The sequence below is a fragment of the Phasianus colchicus genome, chromosome 12, assembly GCF_987193195.1.
Source record: "Phasianus colchicus chromosome 12, bPhaCol1.hap1.1, whole genome shotgun sequence".
In the NCBI taxonomy this organism is placed as follows: Eukaryota; Metazoa; Chordata; class Aves; order Galliformes; family Phasianidae; genus Phasianus; species Phasianus colchicus.
This window is the reverse complement of record NC_143447.1, coordinates 3,793,298-3,817,874: the sequence shown is the minus strand read 5'-3', so window position 1 is coordinate 3,817,874 and position 24,577 is coordinate 3,793,298. Positions and strand designations below refer to the sequence as shown.

At 41.7% G+C, this 24,577-nt stretch overlaps 2 protein-coding genes across 3 annotated transcripts in view; both read left to right on the top strand.

The window, feature by feature from the left end:
- UBE2Q2 (ubiquitin conjugating enzyme E2 Q2) overlaps nucleotides 1–17,567 on the top strand; it is a 36,749-nt gene extending 19,182 nt beyond the window's left edge. For both annotated transcript variants that reach the window (XM_090148686.1, XM_031616361.2), the window contains exons 6-13: nucleotides 5,457–5,541; nucleotides 9,947–10,007; nucleotides 12,298–12,388; nucleotides 12,726–12,784; nucleotides 14,035–14,083; nucleotides 14,284–14,379; nucleotides 15,009–15,075; nucleotides 16,402–17,567. In XM_090148686.1, the coding sequence (XP_090004812.1) occupies nucleotides 5,457–5,541; nucleotides 9,947–10,007; nucleotides 12,298–12,388; nucleotides 12,726–12,784; nucleotides 14,035–14,083; nucleotides 14,284–14,379; nucleotides 15,009–15,075; nucleotides 16,402–16,433 (540 nt within the window). In that variant the 3' untranslated portion in view covers nucleotides 16,434–17,567. The remainder of the gene's footprint in view (nucleotides 1–5,456; nucleotides 5,542–9,946; nucleotides 10,008–12,297; nucleotides 12,389–12,725; nucleotides 12,785–14,034; nucleotides 14,084–14,283; nucleotides 14,380–15,008; nucleotides 15,076–16,401) is intronic.
- A 62-nt stretch (nucleotides 17,568–17,629) lies between these two features.
- On the top strand, nucleotides 17,630–24,323 carry FBXO22 (F-box protein 22). The gene is made up of 7 exons (XM_031616360.2): nucleotides 17,630–17,823; nucleotides 17,913–18,045; nucleotides 18,179–18,266; nucleotides 18,533–18,628; nucleotides 19,230–19,394; nucleotides 20,358–20,523; nucleotides 21,724–24,323. The coding sequence occupies exons 1-7, from the start codon at nucleotides 17,720–17,722 to the stop codon at nucleotides 22,151–22,153; spliced, it is 1,182 nt and encodes a 393-aa protein (XP_031472220.2). The 5' UTR covers nucleotides 17,630–17,719; the 3' UTR covers nucleotides 22,154–24,323.
- The last annotated feature ends 254 nt before the right edge of the window (nucleotides 24,324–24,577 follow it).

Here is a 24,577-nt window from a genome sequence, read left to right as displayed (position 1 = left end):
TTTTGTCATGAACTACTGGCACTAAATAACTTCACATAGTATAGGAAAGACTTCTTCCTCTCTTACTGATGCTTTAACTTGGGGAAGAGATTCAGTTTGCAGCTTTGCAGCGAAAATAAAACAGCAATATTCCTTTTGGAGTTAGTCAAATACTGATCTTCTGTTCCTGTCCCACTGCTAACCTAAAAAAAAAACAAAACCCAAACAGCACATAACTCTATGTTCTGCACAACATTCAGTATTTAAGAGCTGGTATGCATGACACCAAACTGATCTTGCCATACAGAATGATTTTAAGACACAACTAACCATAAGCAATATGGTCACATACTGTTTCTGTTCAAACGTATTAGGTTTATTCAGACTTTGAGCAAATGCCTTTTGAAATTGTCTGTTTTTCTGTATTTATTACTTGGATGTATTTGTAAAGACTCCTTAATCAAGAAATGAGAACTCTTGCAGCCTGAATGGCATTGGCTGCTTATGTTTCCTAAATTTCAGTGAAACTGAGAAAGATTTTTATAGTATCAGCTTTCTTCCTTGGTGTGGAAAGCCCCCTAAAGCTGCAGATTTCCTTTTGCTGTCTTCTCTTTTCCATCTAGCAACCATTGCATTTCCTTTTGATTTTTTTTTTTCCTCATCTAATGGAACTGAAATGAACACCACTGGTTTCTTTTGTTTGACAACAGCAGATTCAACTTACATAATAGCTGATTCTCATGCCAACACACTCTTGCTGATGGTGGTGCATAAATAAGGTCAGCTGAGAACAGGGAACAGTGTATTAAACTGCTGCTGGGGAGCTGTGATATTTTTGTGGGTCACCAGAAATAGCTGCTCTGGTTAAATTATTTCTCAATGGACTTGTGAAGCTTTACTCTTAGTGCTTAAGAGCTGGCAACTGTGGTTGCACTGCTGACCCAGGAAAGAACTAATCCAGTAGCATTAAAATGTGCTTTTGCACTGCAGAAACGTGGAACTTCTAATGGAACCCAATCTGTAAGACAGCAGCATCCTGCTTAGCATCCTAAGGTAAAGCAGTTATGTCTGCATAGTTCTTCCATGGGTTTTCTTAAAGAGTTTTCTTAGCATGACTTTCAGCAACAGAAATAATGCCAAAGCATTGTCTGTTTTCCACGCTGACTACAGCTCTTTTAATATACTTCATTTCCTCAGTAGAGGGAAGTGAACCAAAACCCATGCCATTTATGTGCTTTTTTTGGAAGAGGGAATGTTTAAAGCTTATTGGACAGCTCTGACTTATGCCAAATGCAACCAGAAGACTTGTAAATTTCTTTATATATTTTTTGGCCCAAGTCCATGGGTTTTCCTCTCTCCTTGGTTGATGTGAAGGTTGCAGATAGTGATTGTACTAAAGATTCCCATAGGAAAGTAACACATGCAGTTCCAGTAGCAGCTCCTAGCAGGTTAAAAACAGAATTCTGTGGCTCACAGCTCATTTTTAGGAGCTTTTAGGGTTTGTGATTTTTATATAAGTTCAAAATACTTATCTGCCTATTTTGTAAATTAGCTTTTTTCCTTGGTAGTATCTATAATCCTGTTCTTGTTTGTATCAGGAAATAGCCCTAAATATATATAAGGTGAAGCAAGAATTAACCCTCCTGAGTATTGTGGTAGCTCTAAGAACAAACTACTTGCTTACTGGGAATTAAAAGAAGTCCCTGAACTAGAGTCATTAACTGAAATCTGTAATGACTTGCTGGTGCTTGCTTTGCAGAGGTCTCTCTCCATGCAATGTACACTTCTCCACAAGTACTGAGAGCACCAAATGATGACAGAGGAAACTTGTCTTCTGTAGTGCTTTTGGAGTCACTTTAGACTTAATTTCATTACTTTGTGTGAATTTCCTTCTTTTGTTGCTGTTTTACCAAATAATTTTTGGTATTGCAGCCGAGTTATTGGAAATGTGTTGGTGGGGCAATTTACTGCACTGTAGTGAGGTGTGACGATGTCCCTCTGATCAGAGGGACGACAGGCAGTCTGGTATTTGTGTTTTAAAACTGCAGTGAACTGTGTCTGCTGCCTTGGATAACTCAAGCAACAGCCTATAGTTGTGTTATGGGGGAGTGGGAAGGCCATAATAGAGCGTGCAAAGGAGGAAAGCTGAGGCTGCATGAGTGATCATTAGAGACGTAGTGCAGCAGGCAGCTAAAGCAGTGGTGTTTGCTGTGAGCTCTGCTGACTTCCAAGTGCTCAGTTCTGAATTTGCAGCTTTCCTGAAGTTGTTTATCTGTTTCAGAATGATTTTTATTCATAAGTGCATATACTGTCACTGAAATATCAATGAAGGTTAGAAGTGCTTCTGTAAAATGTAATACCTATATTGGCTTGGGCTGAAGTTTTCCATTGCTGGTAATGAAGGCTTTGTTTCAAAGCAGTGGCATTTAGTATTAAGGCTACCATCAGGTGTAACATTGAATCTTCCTATGCTTCCTCTTCAATGCTTCCTCTTCAGTGTCCTCCAAGAGCAGTTCAGAGGATGTAAATTAAGCTCTTACACTAAATTTCTTCAGTTAAGCTTGTTAGGCTCCCTTCTCTTGGTCACATATTACTGATTTGTGGTCTATGGATTCTTGAGAGGATCGAGACTAACTTTAATATTGCTCTATAAGCAATGGGCAGCACAGTGGGAAGCCACTCCAAGGAAAAAGGGTCACAATGGTTATAGACAGTGTACTGAGACTACTTAACTTATTAAATACCGATTCTGTTTAGCAGCAGTTAGAGTGGAAGTCCAGAAGTGTGTAGGTGTGCTATGTTTTGCTTTGTAAATCACTACAGCACAGAAGATGCTTACATTTCATGTGGTTACATGAGCTGCCAACATTATATCCAGAAATTCAGTAGCTTAATTTGGTGGAAATAAAAATGCTGGGAAGAAACTAGTATTCCGGAGGTTGTGTTTGACAAGCTAAGTTGCTTTTACATTATTTATATTTAAGGGCTGTTATTCTGTGAAGAGCTAAAGCAAATTCCCTTTTTCAGAAAGTAATATAGCAGATGAGGCAAAGGAACTGCTCAGCTCTGCAGTGAAAAAAGCCCAAATCCTGACAGTTCTGTGTGAAGTTGCACTCCTTTGAACTCGACATGTTCATGACAGTACCATAACCATAACACAGGTTTGAAAGAGCACAGAAATTTTATGTAGAGTGGTAGTTAATGCTGCATTGTTTTTCCTCTTTAAGTGTAATTCTTCCTTTTTCAGCAAATAATGTGCATAAACAGTGTTAATTTGCTTTATAGGAGAGGCTCACTAATACATATGTGCAGGCTGTAACCATATACACTAAGGCTGCTGTTGCAAAGAATAACCTGTATGTAAACATCCACTGTTTTATCATAGAACTGTATTCACTTCCAGTTAAAGGAAGGAGTAATTCCTTCCTTTTCAGGCTGATTCTACAGTGTATGCAGGGCCTTCAGCAAACTGAGCTTCTCTTGAGCCCTGTCTTTACGTAGATTTTGTGAAGTCAGTTGAGGAGTTGGCTTTATTTGCATATTTAATTATGAAACACATTCTTCCTGCTTACCCTTTAAGAAAAACTAGTGGGATTTAGGCAGTCTATGTAATTAAATAGTGTAATATGAAAATGTATAGCCTGAAAGGACAGTCTATAGATTACAGTATGAACCTGACCATACTATATGATGTTACTGAACAGCAAAAACAAAGGAGTACATGGAGGCTTTAGAACCAATTAACTGGCTTTACTATTAAGAGTAATTGATGATTAATCCTTACTAAGAACTAATTTGATCCTACAAGTAAGGTATACATATAGCTGTTGATTCCAGGCAAACAGGGATGACATTTCAGAGGTAAGGCCAATGGTTCTAGCAGGATCAGATTCTTCCACAAATAATTCTAACTTCTGTCTAAAAATAATTTGTTTGTGGATGTTCACTGTATCTGAAAGGAAATGCTGGGAACTAATTACTTCTTTTCCTACTTGGAGTAGGAAAACAGACCAGTCACTCAGGACTTCATATAGAGGCTGAACTTTATTCTGTTTTTTTTTTTCTTAAACATGAAACAACACTGATGAGCCATATGTGTTAGTCTGTCTTCCAGAGGAAGTGCCTGAAGTCCAAGCAGAGCAGAGAATTGCATGGATCTCATGGAATAATGTTCCTTTGGAAAACTGACTATTAGTGAAAGCCAGGAAAAGCAAACAACTTCAAAACTTAATAGGGTTGGGTTTGATATTTTTTTTCACCTTGTTTGGAGGTTTTTTCCATGTTTTAAATCCTGTGATGCTATTTTTTTGCCTTGGCATTTATGTCAGAAGTCTTGAATGTGAAGTGGTCATACAGGAGAAATGTAGAAGCAGAGTAATTATGTAGCATGTAAGATTTAGTGTCAAAAGCTTTCCCATTAGCTTTAGAATTGAATCAGAAAGAGTAGGTATCTTTGATCATTGTGTTCTTCTAAAGAAACACATGAATTTCTTAAGAGGAAAAAGTACAATCTCCCTTTAGAGCTCATGGCATTGAGACAGAATGGCTGATACTAAGGTCACAAATGTCAGTGTTCAGCATGCATGCAAAATGTATGCGATCCAGCAGTTGTAGATATGAGAGGACACGAGTTACCTGATAGCTGATGTGTTTGTTAATTTGTGAATTGCTGGCATATTTTAGTGCCTGTTGTGTTTTGTATGCAGGTCACTTAAAGGTTGTTTCACTTTAGTGGTATATCTTCTGTTGCAGACTGAGGAGAGAAGATATGTGCTTAATTCTCAATGGGATGTGAAGTAATTCTAAACTGAGCTCTAAAAGAGCAGAGAGCATTTGTGCTCTGTTTGCATAAACCTCACTGTGACATATCATGACAAAATATTTGGTATTTTAAAATTTGCTTTCCTTTTCCTCTGCACTGCTGTTGATTTCTTTTCTCTTTACTGCAAATAATAATATTTTACGTTTTCTGAAATATTCAGGTTGATCTTACTTCTTACAAAAGCTGGTGTTCTGTAGTAGATAATTCCCACCTCCTGTACCTTGTTCTCTTACCAAATGAAAATAAAACTCTGAGAAAACAGTAAAACCTTACGTGCAGAAGCTTTAATTAAGATTAACCTTAGCCTTCCTTCAGTGTGTAAGAGATGAAGCCAGAAGTAAATTCTGTGTGTATTGTGGATCTGTCTTGGAAATGAAAATGCCAAAGAGGTTAAATTCTTTATGGAAAAATATACCTGTCATTTTACCTTGATGAAAAGTTTTTACTATACCACCTCTACCATGAACTGTTAAAATGCTACTCTTAGGGGAGTGTCTTGTTTCTTTGCTCACTGGAGTACTCAGCTTCTAAAAACGAAATACTAGTAAAGAAATTAATGTGTTGTTACTAACATCGAAGTAATGCAATGTCTTATCCAAGTAAAGCTGTTTGTCAATATTATTTTTTGCTTATATGAGTCTCTTGTTTGTTTCAGGGTGCAGTCTCTGGGTCAGTTCAGGCTTCAGATCGACTTATGAAGGAACTCAGGGATATATATAGATCACAGAGTTATAAAACAGGTAAAATACTTCAGATTCTTAAAGTGTTCTTTGAAAGATTTATCCGAGCATCTACTTCCTATTAATCTTTTTCTGTTCTGTATTTGTATCTGTGTATCTATAGATAATTAAAAAAAAAAAATACATACATTGTGTACTTATTATATAAAACAATGTGTTTATGAAGTAAAAGGAAGTCAGGATGTATATCCTCTAATATGTTCTTTTTTGTTATGCAAACCTTTATAACACAATTAACAACAGGATTGTAACTATGGGAGTACTCTTAGGGTGAGATGGCTACAAGGAACTTGTCTTAAGATGTCTACTGTGGGAGTTGTTGAGTTCTCAGAACTAACTGAAATTCAGCTCTCCTGGAGTATAGGGCAAAAGCTGTGAGCATGTCTCAACAGGTGACACTCACACTATACTTTGAGGAGCAGGAATTTGTTTTCAGTATCAAAAGGCTTTGTTATTACACAAGATTTAATTTCAATTACACTCCTGTTTTATTATTTTGTGATAGTGCTTATCTGATCCTGAGCTCCATATGTTCTTTGAAATAGGGATACAAATGAAGAGAAAATTTTGTCTTTTAAGTTTGTTTGGATAAGAAGCATTGATTAGCTTTTAGGTAGGTGGTTGGCTGTACTCTTTGCTCCATATAAGGGCTTTGTCTAAATTAGCTCAGCAAAAGAAACTGCTTATTGAATTATCTGCATATTATTGTACAGTAAGGAGAACTTACATGTGTTTCAATTAAGTTGTGTTCCTCTAGGTCAGTTCAATAGCCTGCTCCATCATAGCAGCCAAGAATGAGAGGCATCTGGTGCAGGCCAGGATGTGAACAGGAGGAGTGCTAGGGTTAGAAAGTCAGCCTAAACTTTAATCCTCTATCTTCTACCTGTCTGATTTGCTTCCCAAGTTTGTTTCTAGTTGGCTTAAGTCTCATTCGGTGGCCACTAAAATGCCACCAAATGTGTATGTAGTTTTTATGTGTATATGTAAGGACAGATTTGAAGAAGTAGTAGGCCTCTGTTTTGATCAGTGATGTTCACTTCTTACATAAACAGTTCTAGGTGCTAAGGTACTGTAGATGGTGGTAAAATGTTCGAGCTCTAAACACAGCTGTAACCTCCTGTTGATCTGTTGTAGCCTAATACTGTCAGGTTTCATCACTACTCCTTGCCAGTAAACCCTAATCACTGTCTATCCAGTAGAGAGTGGATTAAAAGGATTAAGGAAGAGCCTAGAAATGGTTCTTCACTAAATCATGGGGGATACTTTGCTGCCTGTATGTGGTCTTCAGAGGTTGCTTTTAGGGGCAGAACAAGGATGGTGTATAAGAAGTCTGTTTGACTGTAAAAAAAACTGTATGGCCCTTAATAGCACAGATACTGCTGGAGAGGCAGCCAGGAGCCCTGTAGTACAGAATGGCTTAGTTTGGACAGGGCCTTTAAAGATCATCTAGTTCCAACCCCTGTGCTGTAGACGGGGTTGCCTCCCAACATACCAAGTTGCTCAGGGCCCTGTCTAGCCTGGCCTTGAATGAGTGCAAGAAAAGAAAGTTGATGTACTGAATGATGAGTACAGTTGCTTATTAGTTTATGACTTAGGAATGTCTAAAAAGATTGCAACTGAACACTTTGTGTGAATCTCTAAAAGTTGTAGAAGTCAAGTGGGAGAATTCCCAAGTCCAAGAAATTAACAAAGCTGTCTAGACTGACAAATAATCAGTGTAATGAATCCTTCAAACACCTTGTATGGCGTTTTTGAATCACTATTTCAACTATTTATTTAATTCTAATATTTCTTACAGGTTGTGATGTTATTTATGGCAAGAGGCATTATTGCCCTCTCTGGTAAAAATCTGTGCATTTATAAGGAGCTAAATGACATACTTTTTTCTCTAACAGTATAATTCCATACCACTTCTCTAGCAGTCTGAACAGAACCAAGTAAGAATATCTTGTAACTGCACTATGTCCCAGTCAAGGAACTGTCTTGTTTGCCTGAAGTTGTGCAACTCCTCCTGCTCTTCAAATCTTCCTGTATAAATAAGTGCCTGATAAGAATATTTGTTTCCCTGAGCAAACTGGAAATATCTAACTGAAGTGGAGGTTGATAGTATAAAACTGAGGGTGTTTCAAAGCATGATCACTATCCTACTTAATCCATTTATTAATTTTTTCAGTAAATGATGCTATTTGTTATAAAACACACCTGGATTCCTTCCCTATGGCTTCACTTAGTTGTGGGGCTCCTGTGAATTTAAGTGTCAGTTTCTTCTTTTGTGCATAACTCCTGTCTCTGTAGCCTTGTTCTGTGCTCTGTTGTGAGATAGTTGTCACCATCTTAGCAGGGACATGATTAGATAACGTGATCTTGGTTCTGAGTACTTGTTTCTGTGGTCATTTTCCCCATAATTTAAACTTCCTTGCTATGTGCATATAAGGGGGATCACTGTGAAACTTACAGGTTCAGGGGACTGTTGTGAGGAAACATTACACCATTTTCTTTCTTTCTTTCTTTCTTTGCAACATAAGCCAGAAAATCAAAGGTTGCTTTTAAGTTGCATGGAGTTCACTTCAGTGGCTCTGACATTATGTACTTTCAGGATTGACAGTAGAGAGAGGAAAAAAAAAAAGGTAATTGAAAATTTGACTGTGCTTTTTTTTTTTTTGCTAAGAGTATCTATTCAAGGTGATGTCCATTTTAAAACTGAAGTTCCTTTAGTGGTCGAAATACTGCTGTTGGAGTTCAAGCAAAAGCTAAATAGAACTACAGATTTGCTGTCAACAAGAGAGTTGCTGACCTGCCTGGAAAGTCTAGTTGAAAACTATTCTTGAAGACAAATAGAAAACCTTTCTTTCATAAGCTAACATTAGCAAAATAAATAAATAAATGCAGCAAATTAAAACACTCAGCTGTACTTCAGGCAGTGTCATTCATCTTTTGGATAACAGGAGTCATAAGTCCTCCAAACTAAGAATTCTCTTGTTTCTAAATACAAAATTGGGGATTTGATCAGTTCACAGAGAAAAAAATTCTTAAAGGTGTCAAATATTTTTAGAGGATGGGGAGGGAAAAGGAAACACACTTTGTTTATACTTAAGTGAAATCATTTCTGTTTGTCTTTCGTGGTTTTGTTGTTCATATAATTGCTTTTATCCAGAGATTGCCTGGGATTTATTTGTAGTTAGTCAAGTTGCTGTAAGCAAGAAATGGTCTCCTTTCAAAGGGGCTGTTTTTCTTATCTTTTTGTCTCCTCATTTCTGGCTTGTTTCATGGGTCCTTGTGCTTGTTTTTTTACTTGATTGCCTCTATGGTTATGGATAGCCTCTTAGTGGAATAAACAAAAAAACCTCATGTTTAAGTGAGGGGAATCTATCTTGATTCCTTCTCCTTCTTGAAGAACTATCAGAAACCAGTATGTAGAAGTTAATCAGGTTAGATTTATTGATCTTGAGTAATTTTTTTTCCCTCTTACTGCCTCAAATAAGGAAAAGTATCTGAGCTGGTTGCAAATAACACATCTTGACCATTTAAAAACAAAATAAGGACAACAAAACTCAACTGTTTAAAATCTCCTATATCAAAGCAGCGAGCAACTGTGTCACTGTTGCTGTTCATGAGCACACACAAATACTACTCAGCTCCAAAGCTGGATGATTAAAAGGTTGACCAAGTAGCTTATTTTTCTCTTAGTACCATCTTCACATCTGTCCTGAGCTGTCTTTAAAGCACCATTTTACAACTGCTGACTTTGGTACAGTACAGCTCTTTATGACCAGCAGAAGTTACTCCTTCAGGGTGGTTACAGTCCATGGTAACCAGTTGAAGGACCAGTGCATGAGTTCTGGGTGGCAGTAGGGCAGCTATTCTTCCAGTGCATCTTTCAAGTTTTCTGACTGCTCTGTTCAGCTGTTGGGAGTGTGCTTCATCCAGTGCAATGTCATCTTCTTGGGTTTCCACTCCATACACTGGCTTGGGTGCTGTCCCTGTTTGCCAATGCTGTTAAGAGGATCTGTGAAATATAATGCTGCATGCTTGAACTGTGTGTTAAGTGTTTTTAAAAAGCGTGTTGGTTGTGTACTAGGTTTAAAATATACTGGGTTCTAAGCAAGCTGAAGTTCTACAGCTATGTAAAGTTTGAAAGGAAACTGGACTGGGGGGAAATGGTTTTGGAACCAGAGAACTATATTTACTTGAGCAGGCTTTTTTTTCCTTTTCCATATAGAAATGAAAGAACTGTTCCCTTGTGGCTGCTCAGTAGTGCTTTTACTATTGAGGAAAAGATGTGACTCAGTATCTTACTCATTGCTTACATCTACTGACAGTATTTGTACTTAAAGAATGAGCTTATACTACATTTTGCCTTTTAAGAATTGTAGTGCATAGCTAATTCTATCTAATATTTCCACAGGGATATATTCAGTGGAACTGGTAAATGACAGCTTGTATGAATGGCATGTTAAGCTTCTAAAGTAAGTTCTTAAACTTCTTTCATTTTTGTGAAGAATCTACTAAAATTGCTGCAGAAAATCTGGTTTGGAATGAGAACCTATAGTCAGAACCTATAAAATGGTGTGTGGCTACAACTTGGCTAGATGGAAATGCATACAGATATTGAACTGTAGTAATTAAGCAGGTAACAAAAAATGCAAAAAAAAACCCAAACCTTCAGACACTCCTTGCACAGCCAACTCTCTGTGTATTACCTCAACTTTTATTTCTATTTAAGCTTTCTTCCAAAGCTACTCCAAAATATGAAACATCAAATGATGAAATCAGTTGACCAGAAGTCTGGGTGGACTTGTTTGTTTTTAATTTCAAGAAAATACAAATTCTAGTTTCCTTTAAGACATAAGAAGGAACTGTTTTAGTGGGATTAGTTTAGCAGGCACGTAGGACTGAAATCTTGAGGCATAACATTATGATGACTTATTACATGACTTTTTTTTCCTAATATACTGCTTTTCACTTGTTTGTTCTGGATATGGATGATTTCCAAACCAATTTAGAAGAAAGTGACAGCTCATATTGCTATGTCCAAAGTGTAATACTTTAATTCTAAAGGCATTATACTGAATTTAGTCCCAGTAACAGGATTATCTGCCATCATCCTATGAGGTAACCTGTAGGAAGAAAAAGCCTATGAAAACTAGGTTGGGTGGCTGCAAAAGATGAAGAGATGAGAAAAATTCCTTCTATTCAGCTACATTGTGGTGCATAGATATAGAGACTTAAGTTTTATCAGCACAATAGCTGACTTTAGGAATTGTTGTCTTGTCCTGGTGTTAAAATCTCTATGACTTTGTCACCAGCTGCTGAGTTTTATTTCCATCTTAGTGCCATCAGAAGCATGTGAATGTTTTGAAGCTGAAACTAGCAGGAAAAGAAATCATTCCCTTGTTACAGAAGGACTTCTTGATCAAGTGCTTAGACAGCCAAATAATTGTGCAGCACGTGAAATTTCTTCTCAAGTACAGTGAACAGGTTTGGTTTTCTGAGGAAGGAGAAGCAGTGGAATGCATGTAAGAGATGACCTCCAGAATGACTGGGAAAAGAGATCCAGGGCAAGGGGTAATGGCTTTAAACTGAAAGAGGAGATGCAGATTAGACATGGAGAAGGGATTCTTTACTCAGAGGGAGATGAGGCCCTGACACAGGCTGTGCAGGAAAGCTTTGTGTTTTCCATCCCTGGAGGTGCTGAAGGCCAGGCTGGATGGGGCTTTGCTTAACCTGATAGTGGTGGAAGATGTTCCTGCCCATAGCTGGGGGTGGAACTGGATGGACTTTAAGGGCTCTCTCTTCCAAGGCAAACCATTCTGTGAAGACATCAAGAATTGTATTTATTCACTCCAGCAAAAAGTGTCTGTAAACAAATCACCTGTGTGTGCAGACCACTTGAGGGTGTAAATGTCACAGAGATGAACTCTTTTGCAGACAGAATGTTGTTACTAGAACAAGTAATTCTGAACTGGTCTGGTGCTGGTTATGGCTGGAACTGGTAGGTTGCTCAGCACTGAAAAATGTATATTTTTTTCTCTGAAATAGCTTTTTAATTGTGAGATAGAGATGTAGGGCTCAGGTAACTTTGAAATGGGTTCTCAAGTTTGTGGCTTCATATGAATTAGAGGATTGGACTCTTGTAGTCCCTTTAACAACATCTGCTGTCTTGTTTACAGCCTTTTTTTGACTAGTCTCTTTAAAAAATTCTGGGGTGGCAGTGCTTGGGTTGGATTAATCCAGCAGTGTCTGAATTAACACCCAGAGTGCTTGCCACCAGTATTTTGCAACAAGTGATGAAATTCTGCTGAGAGCAGACACTGCTGACTTCAGTGCTTTCGCAGATGCAGATCACGTTTAACATCTGATACAGAGCTGCAGTCATGTACTCATGAAGGGTTCACTAACTGTGCTGACAGCAGATCACTACAGCCTTTCTCTTACTGTATTTTCTTCTCTTGGGACATAAATCTTCAGTGAGCTGAAGAGAGTTAAAATGACTGATTTTCAAATAAAAGCTTATTTATTTGCTATCCATGTTCAATTAACATCTGGTAGTGGTGGGAGTGTAGTGCACTGCAACAAGCTTTCATGGAGATCTCATGGCAAAGTGTTCTCTTGCTCAAGAGAGCAAACATTTTCTTGTGTTTAACTTCAAATTACCATTTGTAATCTATAAATGCATGAAGGAGCTAAGAGTGATTACTGTTTACAGGTAGTGAAAATATTAACTTAATCTGGGATTCACCACCCCTTCTTTTATAGGGTTGATCCTGACAGCCCTCTGCATAGTGATCTTCAGGTCTTGAAAGAAAAAGAAGGCGTGGAATACATTTTACTCAACTTCTCTTTTAAGGTATGTGTCTATGGGAAGAAATGCAGGGGTTAAATTTGTAGCCAACTATAGAAACTGACTAAGGTACCCTTAGCTGTTACCTGGGTAAAGATAGAGTAAAGTAAAGTGTAACATTTTAAGGAGGAAAAAAAAAAATATGTAGCTATCAGTGTGGCACTAAAACTTCCCATAGGCTTCTTGTGAGCCAGCGCTGTGGAAAGGTGGTTTTTACAGAACTGAAAAATGTTACTGCTTTAAATCTAATTTGCCAAATAAGGCTACAGAAATAGCTCCTGGTTAGGAAAAAAAACAGTGTCACAGCATGGTTCTTAACCTGTTCTTTGTTTATGTATTTCAGGATAACTTCCCTTTTGATCCTCCCTTTGTGCGAGTAGTATCTCCTGTGCTCACAGGAGGGTAAGTTGGAGTTGCTTTATAGAAGTCTTACTTTGTGGTAAAACGTTATAACTTGAGATTGGTTGTCTGGGTTTGCAGGGAACGTTTTGAGACCAGCAGGTGGACTTGGAGATATTTTCCCAAAATAGCAGTCATGAGCTGCTGTACTCCTTGAGTTTGGTGAAAGGCTCAGGATGATAAGGAGATGTGCTTCTCAAGTAGCAGAAACTAACAGTGGGCAAACAGCTGAGTGCTTTTTTCAGCTTGATGCAGTTCCTTAATTTGAATTGTAAGCTTAGAATCGCTTAAGATGGGTCCAGCTTTGAAAGTCTCCATCAGCCATAATATTTGATAGCTGATCTCTGAAACTTCTAACACAGTCTTACTTCTCCTGTTGTTCCACATAGCAGTGTGCTTTGAGTTGTTGTTTTGAAGGGGTCTTTCTTGTCTGTATTGGTAATGCTGCTGTAAACTTATGTCTAAAAACTTCAAATGCTAATCTGAAAGTATTGAATTTAATTGGCACTGTGCTTCAAGTTATCTAAACCTTGGTTGAAACTGTGTGCGGTGTCTCCTGCAGTGCAGCCTCTCCTCTGACAGCTGGTGCTGGTTTTGATTTGGCTTTAATTGCTCTTCTTTTTATTTCCTTATAAATTACATATAAATGAATGTTGCTTAAATGCATTGATCATAGCAGAGACCACCTTAGGAGTGGTAAATTCAGCCTCCTAAGTCAGGTTTTGTTACAGCCTACACAGGCATGCTATGCTGACTGCTGAATTCTATAACCACAGAACATTAAGTGTTATTGAAATATGTTTTAGAGGAAAAAGAGCAAGTGAAGATTAGCCTTAACTTGTTTGCAGCTAAATCTTGGTTAATAGTTGCACTTACATTGTTTGAAATTGTGTCAGTATCCCTAACAGAAGTGGTTTGGATTTTTTTGAACTGCATCAGCACATCCATAGTGTGGTGACAAAATGCAGCATTCCTCTTTCATGGTCTGGCTCCTATGTAAGCAATTGTGCAGAATAGCTGCATTGCTGATTTTAACTGTGTATGTGGCCAAGGAAAGCAGTTTCTTTTGTCTCGTTGCACTAATTGATCTTCCCTATGCTATGGCTAACTAGATGCCATAGTATATTACTGCTGAAGGGCATCTCAGTTGTATGTGGAAAAATCAAATTGGCCTGAAAGAACTTGTGCTGTGAATGGTTTCATATCTTACCGATTGATATCAAATATAATTTTCTTCTCAAATTTATTTCTAGATATGTCCTAGGTGGAGGTGCGTTATGCATGGAACTTCTTACTAAACAGGTGAATGCCAACTCTTCCTCTCACTACAGAAGTGCCACAAATAACAGTGAAGGGTGCACTTTTCAGTAGAAGGGCACTTGACGGTAGTAGCTTTGATTCTCTGTGTGGAATAATTTCCATACAAAACATGTGTTCCAAAGCAGATTTGCAAAATGAGCACAAGAAGCGAGTATGTGTCATTTATTTTCTTCCTCCTGCAGGGCTGGAGCAGTGCCTATTCAATAGAATCAGTCATCATGCAGATCAATGCCACTTTAGTCAAAGGAAAAGCCAGAGTTCAGTTTGGAGCCAATAAGGTAAATGCACTGCATGTATCAATTACACAGATCGTTGTTAGGCTTCTTCCATTGCTTTGCTGACTTGTGTAGGAGATGCTTCATGACAGACTTGTCATTGCAAGTATATCTGCATTTTGATTCGTCTCAGTCACACATGTCTGGTGCATGTGTGATTACTTTCTTGGCTGTTAAGTATGATTTTAAAGAAAGATAAACATTTGAGGAGGGCAAGCATTGGATGGCCAGGGTATTTAAGTAGATGTGTGCCTGGGGAAGAGAAGGGTAGATTCACAATTGGAAATCAGAAAGATTTGGGAGTCCTGGCTGTGAGAAGGACTACAGATAGCCTTGCTGCCAGGCTTGCATATGCTGATGTTAGGAAGTTCTCCCGTGTTGGATAAAGTATTTGCCAGTTTTCCAGAGAGGATGAAAAATACTGCCATGCAAATACTCCTGAACTTGAGCCCTTCGGAACTGATCTAAATCATAATTCAGTTCCAATGTGCATGTTGCTAACAGACTGCAACTTGTTCTGAAGTTCTAAATGCTGTTTTCAGAAGAGGTGTAAATATGTCAGTGAAATTGTGACTCGCTTGCTGGTGTTTTAAGTGCTGATTCAAGAGTTGTTTGGATTTTTTTCCTTTCAGAATCAATATAACCTAGCAAGAGCACAGCAGTCCTATAAGTCACTAGTACAAATACATGAGAAAAATGGTATGTATGCCTTGCACTTTTGTTCTTGTATGCAGAGCATCCTAGGATTTTGATATTTGGCAGCAATCAAACTTGAAGTGCTGGAATGCCTTAGGTTGGGTTGGGAAGGCTGGGGATGGTGTTTCTGCTTCTCATCTTTAAGGGCTTGTAGTCTTTCTAATTAAAGTAACTTGACTGATCATCTTTGCAACTTCTCCAGCTTACATGGAAGTAACAGTGCTCTGTATGTTCCTATTGCTTTTCCAAAAGGAGTTGAGCTTCCTTTTCAACTAGTTGACCTAGTGGCTTTGTTGTTACTGTAGCTGTTGGAGTGTCTGTGTGTTAGTGAAGTGCTGGATGGAAGGTTGTCTGCCTCTTTGTTTCCACGTGCAAGCGCTGAGAAATAGTAACCATTAAAGATGATGGTTGCTGGCTTGTCTTTCCACTTCAAAAGAATAGAAAAAGCCCAAGTGAGGTGCGCTGCCTGGGGAATGGGAGATGGATTTTTTTTCTTCTGCTTAAAGCCAGTTAATGTTCTCGTGGCTGCTTAAAGCAAATATTAACATGCTTGAGGTATAATCGCATTTCTTGTGGCAGGACGAGAAGGCTGGAAACGACCATTTAGATGGTTTGAGTGAGTTATGTGCTGTACAAAAGCAGTCAGCAGAGTTGGTGCCCTGCTCTCCTGATGAGGGAATTAGTCCCACCTCTGACTTCAGAGATACACAGTGTCCTTTGGGAACTCATGTTGCTGTGAACGTGACGTGAGCGTATTTTGGTGTGATGAGCACCTTGGTTTTCCCACTTCTAAAACAAACATAATGTCTTCTGGACTGCTAGGAAGAACACCACAGAAGATTTTAAGATGCTTTCCAATTTCATGACATGTTGATCTTGCCATTAACTGAGTCCCTTGCTTTTTTAGTTTGCAACAAAAGCCAGCATGGCTGTTGACTTGTAGCTGCATGCTGGCCATGACTGCAGTGTTTGCTGCTACAACAGGAGCTGTACACACAACATTCACAGCATTTTACTGCTGCTGCAAAAGGCATCTTTGTTAGCTTACTGCTGCTACCAGTTCTCTGGGACAATATAAGTAGGGCCTCTACTCACTGTACTAAAACCAAGAGGAATTTTTACCATAGTGGCTGGGAGACTTGAGATTGGAGATCTGGAGGCGGTCAGAAAAGGCCATGTACGCTTGATGTGATATGATTCAACATGCCAGATGCTATCAGGAGCCAGAGTTACTCACCTGACATTTCTGCCACCCATTCAGAAGGCAGCTGGTAAGCTCCTCTGAGCAGAGCCAGGGCAGTGCCTAATGCATTTCTCTGTTCTCCATAGGCTGGTACACTCCTCCAAAAGAAGACGGTTAATACTGAGGACTGTTGTATACCTGGACCAATGCCAACAAAAAGAGCTCTTTTTAACGTTTTCCAACACAGAGACTCGAGCTATGAGTGCCCCTATAACAGCCGTACTGAAGACTTTAGCTATTAGATAAGTTAGTGGATAATCTGTCAACTGACACGTCGAGTATAAGTTGCAGCCTTACCATTCCGCTCTTCTTAGGCATCTTGGACTGAGCAGTCTGGGCCTTTGCTGTATTTGTTCTTCATGGATTAAGCATATTTGGGCCACTCCCTCCTTTCTCCCTTTTTTAATTTGGAAGTGTAATGCTGCAGTGGGCTGCTGCGTTCCCCAGGAGCGTTCAGCAGGAGTTGGTCACACTTCTTACCTTTTGCAGGATGCAGAGCGCCGAGAGTTGAGTTGTGTCGTTTCATTTAAAGTCAGGAGGTTTAATATGTTGTTTAATACTGTTATAGGAAATGTCAGACCTTGCAAATCACGGTAGTTTTTCTGGTCTAAAATGACAGCGTTTGTAGTATTTCCAAATTAATGATATAGGAAAAGCACATGTATGTTAAGTCATTAAACATTTTCATGGCTGGATGAGAATACGAACTATTTTTTGGAAGAGATGCTCACGGTCAGATGGTTTTGCCCTCCTCCTCCTCTCCTCTCAGCAGTGCAGGCGGTGCCGCTGCAGCCCGTCAGCTCCGCCGTGCTCCGCTGCTGCGGGCGGCTCCCTGTGCTGAGGCTGCGCGGCCGCGGGCTGAAGCTCGAAGTTATTTAAATTACTAAACAAAAAACAAAAAACCTTTTTAGGCGTTCCATTTTATTAACGGGTTGTTGCAATCATTTGTAAACTAACGAACTGATATAGCGAGCGATGGGCACGAGGCGAGGCGGAATCCGGGAATGAATTCTTTTCCGCAGAAGCTCCGTGGGCGGCCCGACGCGGAGCAGCGCCGCAGCGGAGGACGGACGGCGCCTCCCGCGGCAATCCCGGCTCGGGGCCGAGGGCGCGTCCCGCCTCGCTGAGCCCTTCCGGCTGTGCCTGCAGCCGCCGCCCCGAGGCCGCCGCCGCCGCTTCCCCCCCTTCTCGCCCGGCGGGCGCGCCGCGATTTGTAAACTTGCATCAAGTTGAATAAAGGCCGTTTTGAGAACCGCTGTGCCGTGCCGCTTCCGGGGCGGGGCCGGAAGGGATGCGGGCGGAAGTGCCGAGGGCGGAAGTGCCGCCGCCGGAACCGGAAGCGTGTAGGCACCGGGCGGTGTCGGCGTCGCGTCCGGCGGCGGGGAAGGGCGCGGCTCCGCGGCCATGGAGGCGCCGGGGAAGGGCGGCCTCGTCCTCGGCAACCTGGCCGAGGTGGTGGAGCGCGTGCTCGGCTTCCTGCCCACCAAAGCGCTGCTGCGCGCCGCCTGGTAAGCGCCGGGGGGAGCGGGGGGGCGGCGGGCGGAGGTCGACGCCGTTTCTGAGGTAACGTGGGCGGGGCGGGCCGGCTGTGTTGCAGCGTGTGCCGGCTGTGGAGGGAGTGCGCGCGGCGGATCCTGCGCACGCGGCAGCGCCTCGCTTGGGTGTCGGCGCTGGAGCCCGGCCCGCCCGGTGGACACGCGCTGGTGCAGGCCTTGGCACGAGAGCTCGAGGTGGGTCCGCGTGCGCTGCGGGGCCGCTTCCCCCCTCTCGCCCCCACGGTCCCGGTTCGCGCCTCGCGCTACAGGGCGGTGCCGGTACCGGGCCGGCGTTACCAGCGCGCCCGCGCCTCGCGTCTTCTTGTAGAGGGTGCACGTCCTGCCCCAGACCGTGCTCTACATCGCCGACGCGGAGACGTTCAGCGGGCACGAGGAGTGTCACGAGCACAAGAAAGGTACCCGCGGGGCGCGGAGCCGCCCGGGCTGCGGCCGGGGGAGGGACCGCTGGGCGGAGCGCTCCGAGTCTGAACGTAAAAGGAAACGCGGCTCCGGATGGCGGCTGCGCCGTGTGGGAGCGAAGCGCTTTACCCCGTGCTGTTGGTGGCGCGGGGCTCTTGCGTCGGTAACGGCAGTGGGGTGAGAAGGCTGCGGGCTTCGGTCGGTCAGGTTTGCGACAGTTCGCTTCCCCTTCTCTGCACCGTTTTTGTCTCCTTTTCAATAGCCAGAAAAAGAAACAGTAAAGAAACAGCCGTTGCCATTGAGAAACTGTTGCCAAAGCGATGTCAGGTCCTTGGATTGCTCACCCCGGGGATCGTAGGTAGGAGCCTCCTTTAAGTGCTGTGCTTCCTACTTGTGCCTTCCCTCTCACCTTCAGTTCTCATCCCACACTACACAAAGGGGAAACCTTTCTGCTCGTTTCTGTGATTTCAGGGCATAACTCGTGCCGTGCATCTCAGCAGCAAGCTTTTAGATGTTAAAACATTTTCCAGGCATTTGCTGAGCGTTTGCTTCCAGTCTCTGTCACCGCAGCCATGACCAACAAGAGCAGGTCTATAGCATGAAGGAGTAGAGAGCTGCATAAACTACTTTGTGAAGGCACTAAGAGCCATAAACATTGATTCTGTGCCTACAAAAGGCTGTTTGAGTACTTGTGTTTAGAGTAAGGAAAATTTCTGTATTTATCTGTGTTTCCTCATGCAAAGTGACTTTAGTATCTTTTTTGGGCAGTGAAACTCTTACGCATTTCATCTTTCACATCAACAGCAAAAAAAAATTCACACCAGTTACCAATCAGATGTGTTGTGATGGGAATGAGCTGCCATGTTCTATACTGCATACACTGCTCTGCTTCTTTTAGCCTGAGTTGCAGACAAAGGTGTCAGAGTCACTAATCTTTTTTTGTGTGTGTGTTATTGTAGTTACCCCTATGGGTTCAAGCAGCAATCAGCCTCAAGAAATTGAAGATGGTGAAGCTGGGTTTGCTCTTTTGTTTCCCAAAATTGATGGGGTTAAAATCCAAACCTTCCATTTTCCTAAAGAAGTAAAGAATAGAGTCATTGACGAAAACAAATTTGCCGAAGCAGGTACGTCCTTGTTCTCCCTTTGATCTGGGCTTTTCTCAAGTTTTTTGCTGCTCTTTGAGGCTCCAGTGTGAAACTGCATGTGGGACCAGCAGCTCCTGTGCTGTGTTCACAGAGCACTGAGGCTCTGCATGGCTGCTCTGGTAACCACCCATCTCTTTCCACTCATTCTCAGGAGTACTGAGGTTGTTGTCCTGAGTTTGTCTCAAACTTCTTCATTCGTGTTGCAGGCAGAGCTGCTAAGAGGGAGCTCTTAGGTTTGAAGTAAGCCAGTAATTGATTAAAAGTAACAGTAAATGAGTTTTGTGCCATTGGGAATTATTCTGATCACCTCTGTTTAGAAAGGAGTGGGAAGGAACTGCTGCTTTTCTTCTATAAAGTAACTTTGTTTTTAGATGCTAAGTCAGGTGTTGTAGTAAGGAAAGGTATAAAGAAAAACAATGTATTTTAATACAGTTTACATTCCTCACGTTGTATTTATGAAGAGTCATATGAGAGCTCTGTGAGTCTTTCTGTGAGTCTTCCTGGAACTTGGAAGTTTCTTTCTTAGGATGAGCAACAGGTTGATGCACATGTTTTAATATTTCTTAATTTCTTAAGTAAAGCTATTTACTCCATTGTGGTTCTTGTTGGATAACATATATGCTCAGTTCAAATCTGTAAAAAGACAATTGAGAGACTGTGAAGTAGGCCAAAGAACTGTGCCACTCAAATGCTCTGGGAGAGAAGCTGAAAGCAGGAGGAAGCAGATACAATATACTTTTCATCACTCAGATCGTTTCTGAAATTCTCATGCGTGTAGAGAATGCAGCTCAGCTGCCTTGTGTCTAGTTTTTCAGATGCAGAAACAGAAAGTCCTTGCTGGAGGCATTAGGTGTTATTTAAGGAGGGAGTGAAGAGTGTATGTAGAACTCTTAGGCTTCAGGGGAAGTCAAAATAAAGGGACTGAAGTTCTTGTTTTTGTAGGCCTGAAGAATAATCCAGATCTTCGCGTGGTTCTTTTGTTCGGCTACAACTCCTGGAAGTCTGGAGCTACTCGTTTTCTTCATCAAATAGTCAATCCTTTGAATGAAAAAAGTATCATCCTAGCTGGGGGACAAGTGGAGAGTTTTACATCGCTGATCTCTGAGAAGTAGGTATATTTTTCAAGGTAAATTGTGAAAAAGATTTAAAATGGGAAAAACATTGCAGAAGCTGTAACATTTTAGCTATGCCATATGCCAATCAAGAGTTGTAAAGTGTTACATGTTGTTGAAGGGAACAAAATCCAGCTGCTGCACTGTGATCCAGCAGGAGAAGCTGGAAGCTTTTGTGTGAGTGTTACACATTGGGTTCTGGAAACCCAGCTAGGAGAACAACTAGAGAATGCTTTCAGCTTCAGAAACCCTACATTTGTTCATTGTAGTACGTGCTTGCTCTCTGGCTTTCAGGTAAATTGTCACTCACTGTAACAGAGACTATTTATGTGACTGTTCTGGTTTTATGTCAGTCTTGTTTTGGGGCACATTAGAGAGTTGAATGTGCAACCAGAGCTGTGCTCCGTGAGCACGACTAGCTCCACAAGGATGTTGCACTCCAAGGGCTGGGCTGGATCTGACCCACTTAACCCCAATCCTTCCACTAAGAGCCCTGCAGGGAAGATTTGGGCTGCTTTGCTCCAAGTGCTCTGCTGATCTGCTGTTGCATCCTGAAGCATCCTGTGCTGGGGAGCATTCTGCAGACGTGCCTGCGGGCTCCTCTCATGCAGTGTTGGTCTGGACTCCATAGTGATAGGAGTTGGTTTTTTTTTTTTGGTTTATTTTTTCCCATCTAATTTATGCCATCTGCACCATTATTCCAGATCAGAGAGCTGTCTCTATTAAACTATTACCAAGAGAACATGAATAGGTAACCACTAAAACCAACGTGAATCTGGCCAACCAACGTGCACAGACCCATAGCAACAGGAATCTGAAGTCTGGAACAGCTTCTAGACTACTGCCCTGGTTTCATACATAAATGCTGCTTATCTTTGGTTAAGTTTAACTTACAGTTCAGCTGGAATTACAGAGCTGTGATATGCACCAACTGCTGAATTTGGCAAGTGTTTGAAAGACAGGCTTATGATTAATCCTGGGTAACGGATGTGAAAGGTTTTCATCAGGAAAGGTTGCTGGAAAAAGAGGGTAAAAAGGAAAGCTGGAAGAGTTTGTTTAGTTATTAACTGTGGTGGCTTTCAAAATCCCCAGGATGTTGGTCTGTTTGTGCAGCCCACTTCTGCTGCAGCAGAGCGTGTTCAGGTCTGAAATGGTCGCGCTGGGCTGCTCTCTAACTGAGGCCTGTTGCCTTTCAGTAATAACGCCCAGCCCAGTGATGCCTGTGGGGTGGTCGGGCTGGCTTTCAGCGGTCCCCAGATCCAGAGTGCCACAGTGCTGTTAGACCAGGACGTCGCTGATGAGAGGACAGCAGAAGCCGCCATGCAGCGTCTCAAAGCAGCAAACATCCCTGAGTGTAACACCATTGGCTTCATGTTTGCGTGTGTTGGCCGAGGATATCGGCATTACAAAACCAAACAGAACATGGAGGCGGATGCCTTTAGGAAGTTTTTTCCAAATGTTCCCCTATTTGGCTTTTTTGGACACGGGGAAATAGGATGTGATCGGATAGTTACTGGGAATTTCGTATTGAGAGAATGTAATGATGTAAAGGATGACCTGCTTCATGGTTACACTACTGTTATGACTCTCATTCATCTTGGTTCAACTAAAGCAAACCAGGTGTGAATGTGTTTGCAGTGCATCAGTGAGCTGCTTCGTCCTGAAGAGCCAACATCCTGCAGTCAGAGCACTTCCCAAAGCATAAACACCATTTTCCTAACATTATCAAATCCTGTAGTTGGAACAGTTGAATGTAATAGCTGTGAGGAAGCCTTGCCTTTCACGTAACCTCCTGCACATGCTGAAATTGCAGGGAAATGATACTGAATGGAGTTCTGCAATCGAAGAAAGCCTTTTTTTTTTCTCTAAAATGAGAACAGTTTGCACAAGTGGCAGTCAGAGGCCAAGCAATCACCGTGTAGAGACAATACTTTGATGTGCTCTATTTATGTATGCAGAACAGTCCAGAAGAACTACCTGCGTGTGCTGAAATATTGGTGCAGGAAATCCACCACTTTGTGGGTTTAAGAGTGGTGCACAGCCTGCCCAAACTTGGGTCCTATTTACAGACTGAGTCTTTTACTGGGTAGAACTCAAAGGAATCTTTAGGAAAAAAAAACCAAGAAAGTGCTCATTAAATAAAGACAACATTATGTCATTGCACCTGGCCTTCTGTTCTTAGAGAAAAAAGCTCCGATCTGGTGAGGTGCTCTCAGCTTTGAAGCTCAACTCAATTCATTATCTTGAACTACATTTCAGTCATCTTAAATTTGATTTAGAACAATACCTGATACGTTGTGTCTACCAGCACTCTTAGCCTCTGTGTACAAAAGTTTACACAATCTTAGAGTGGACTGCTTAGCCTTCCTTTTAGATTCTCTTGTAGCACGATCTTCCCTGTTACAAACTTTTAAATCCACAGTACAAAAAAAAAGATTCTCCCTGGTATCTTTAAGAAGTTTTTTGCTTTTTAATATGAAATTCTGGGCTGCACAAGATCTGATGATGTTCATTTTGTCTTAAGCCCAACGACTTGGGCTTTTGCGTGTTTTGTGAACTGAAGCTTTTACATCAGTCATCTACTTTGGGTGCTGCAACTGAAGGTAGTGTTACAGGGTTCACGTAGGTACTTTCATCATATTCTCAGCGTAGCTCATAATATATCTGCTCACTCATAAATTCCTTCTTTGCTTTTGCTTTCACTTGGCAACAGAATGACAAGAAAGTAAGATTTGTTTTGGACCATTTTATCATGTTTTGAAATCCCTCACTGGGCATCTGCCCTGTTCTCAGTTTAGTAAGAGGAAAATGCTTCGCTGTATATTGTACAACACTATCTCTTTTGCTGCCCAGGTGAGAGCTAAGACTTCATTTGGCCACTTCCAGTCAATGTCTCCCAGCTTGGCGCTGGGAGAGGCCTCATGAGTGGGGAGAGGTGTGCCTGTCCTGAGAGCAGAACTGCTGTCATTGGGTGCAGAGCACAGGCCGTTCTTTCCCACGGCTCTGTTGTCGGTGAGGTTTCTTATCTCAGTGACAGAGGATGTGAAACCCATGTGGCCTTCTTGCCAGGGACAGGAGGTCAGTAACTGTGGGTGTGACTTGGAACAGCCTTAGTTGCTACATTTGGAAAAAAAGTTGGCAAATCAGTGTGCTTGAATTGAAGTGGAGGACAGGGAGATGCGTGTTTTCTCTTTTCAGCATAATGTCACGCTTGGCCCTTTCTCACCATGTAGCATCATATACCTAACAGTAGGCAAAGAATATGTTTTGTTTCTGTAATGCAGACAGGACTTCTGTAGTAGTTACCACGAGTTCCGTGAGTTTGGTCTAGTCAGCAGCACAGCTGCTAGCGTAAGCCTGTCAACTTCAACCGACTTTTTGCTGCAGTGGAAATAAAGGAAGTATAATCAACCACACATCTGGATCAAGAGTGCAGGCACATCCTTAAGTGCCCAAAGAAGCAGCTCATGAGCTTCAGCCAAGGCACGACAAAGCAGAAAATGAGAACGCAGTTTGAAGGAGCTCATTTCTGGGGAGGTGTCCTCAGCTCGGTCCTTCAGCTAAAGGTGCTTGTGAGTGCTGGAAGTAACCACAGCATGAAGAAGGCTCTGGTGGGCATCCAGGATCATCACCACTGGGGAAGGGGAAAGAGCCCAGAGGACACCAGAAGCATACGCTGCCCTGCTGGCATTGCTGCACTGCCTCCTCTGGACTGCATCGTCTCTCCCGTGTGCCAGGGCAGTGGTGTGGTACATAATATTGCTACATATTTGATTAAAGTGTTTTGGTATCCAGATTCCTTTTGCCTCCAAATTGTCATTTACTCTTAAACTGTGACAAAACTCCTGAGTCAGACCAATTGTATTTGCTTAGCAGGTATCATGTGCCACCTGTGTGGCTCATCAGTCCCCAAGACAGGGCACATTCTGAGCTGCTACAAAGAGCTGCAGTGCAGTCATTCAAACCTCTGTCACCCCAAAAGTGGACAAAGTTACATGAATATTTGGTAATTGGGTCAGATGTGGATGGCAGTGCCTCTCACACAGCATA

Coding starts and splice junctions, on each gene's coding strand:
- FBXO22 (XM_031616360.2), top strand. CDS start 17,720: ATGGAGGCGCCGGGGAAGGGCGGCCTCGTCCTCGGCAACCTGGCCGAG. Junction 18,046..18,178: donor CCTTGGCACGAGAGCTCGAG/GTGGGTCCGCGT, acceptor GTCTTCTTGTAG/AGGGTGCACGTCCTGCCCCA. Junction 20,524..21,723: donor ACATCGCTGATCTCTGAGAA/GTAGGTATATTT, acceptor GTTGCCTTTCAG/TAATAACGCCCAGCCCAGTG.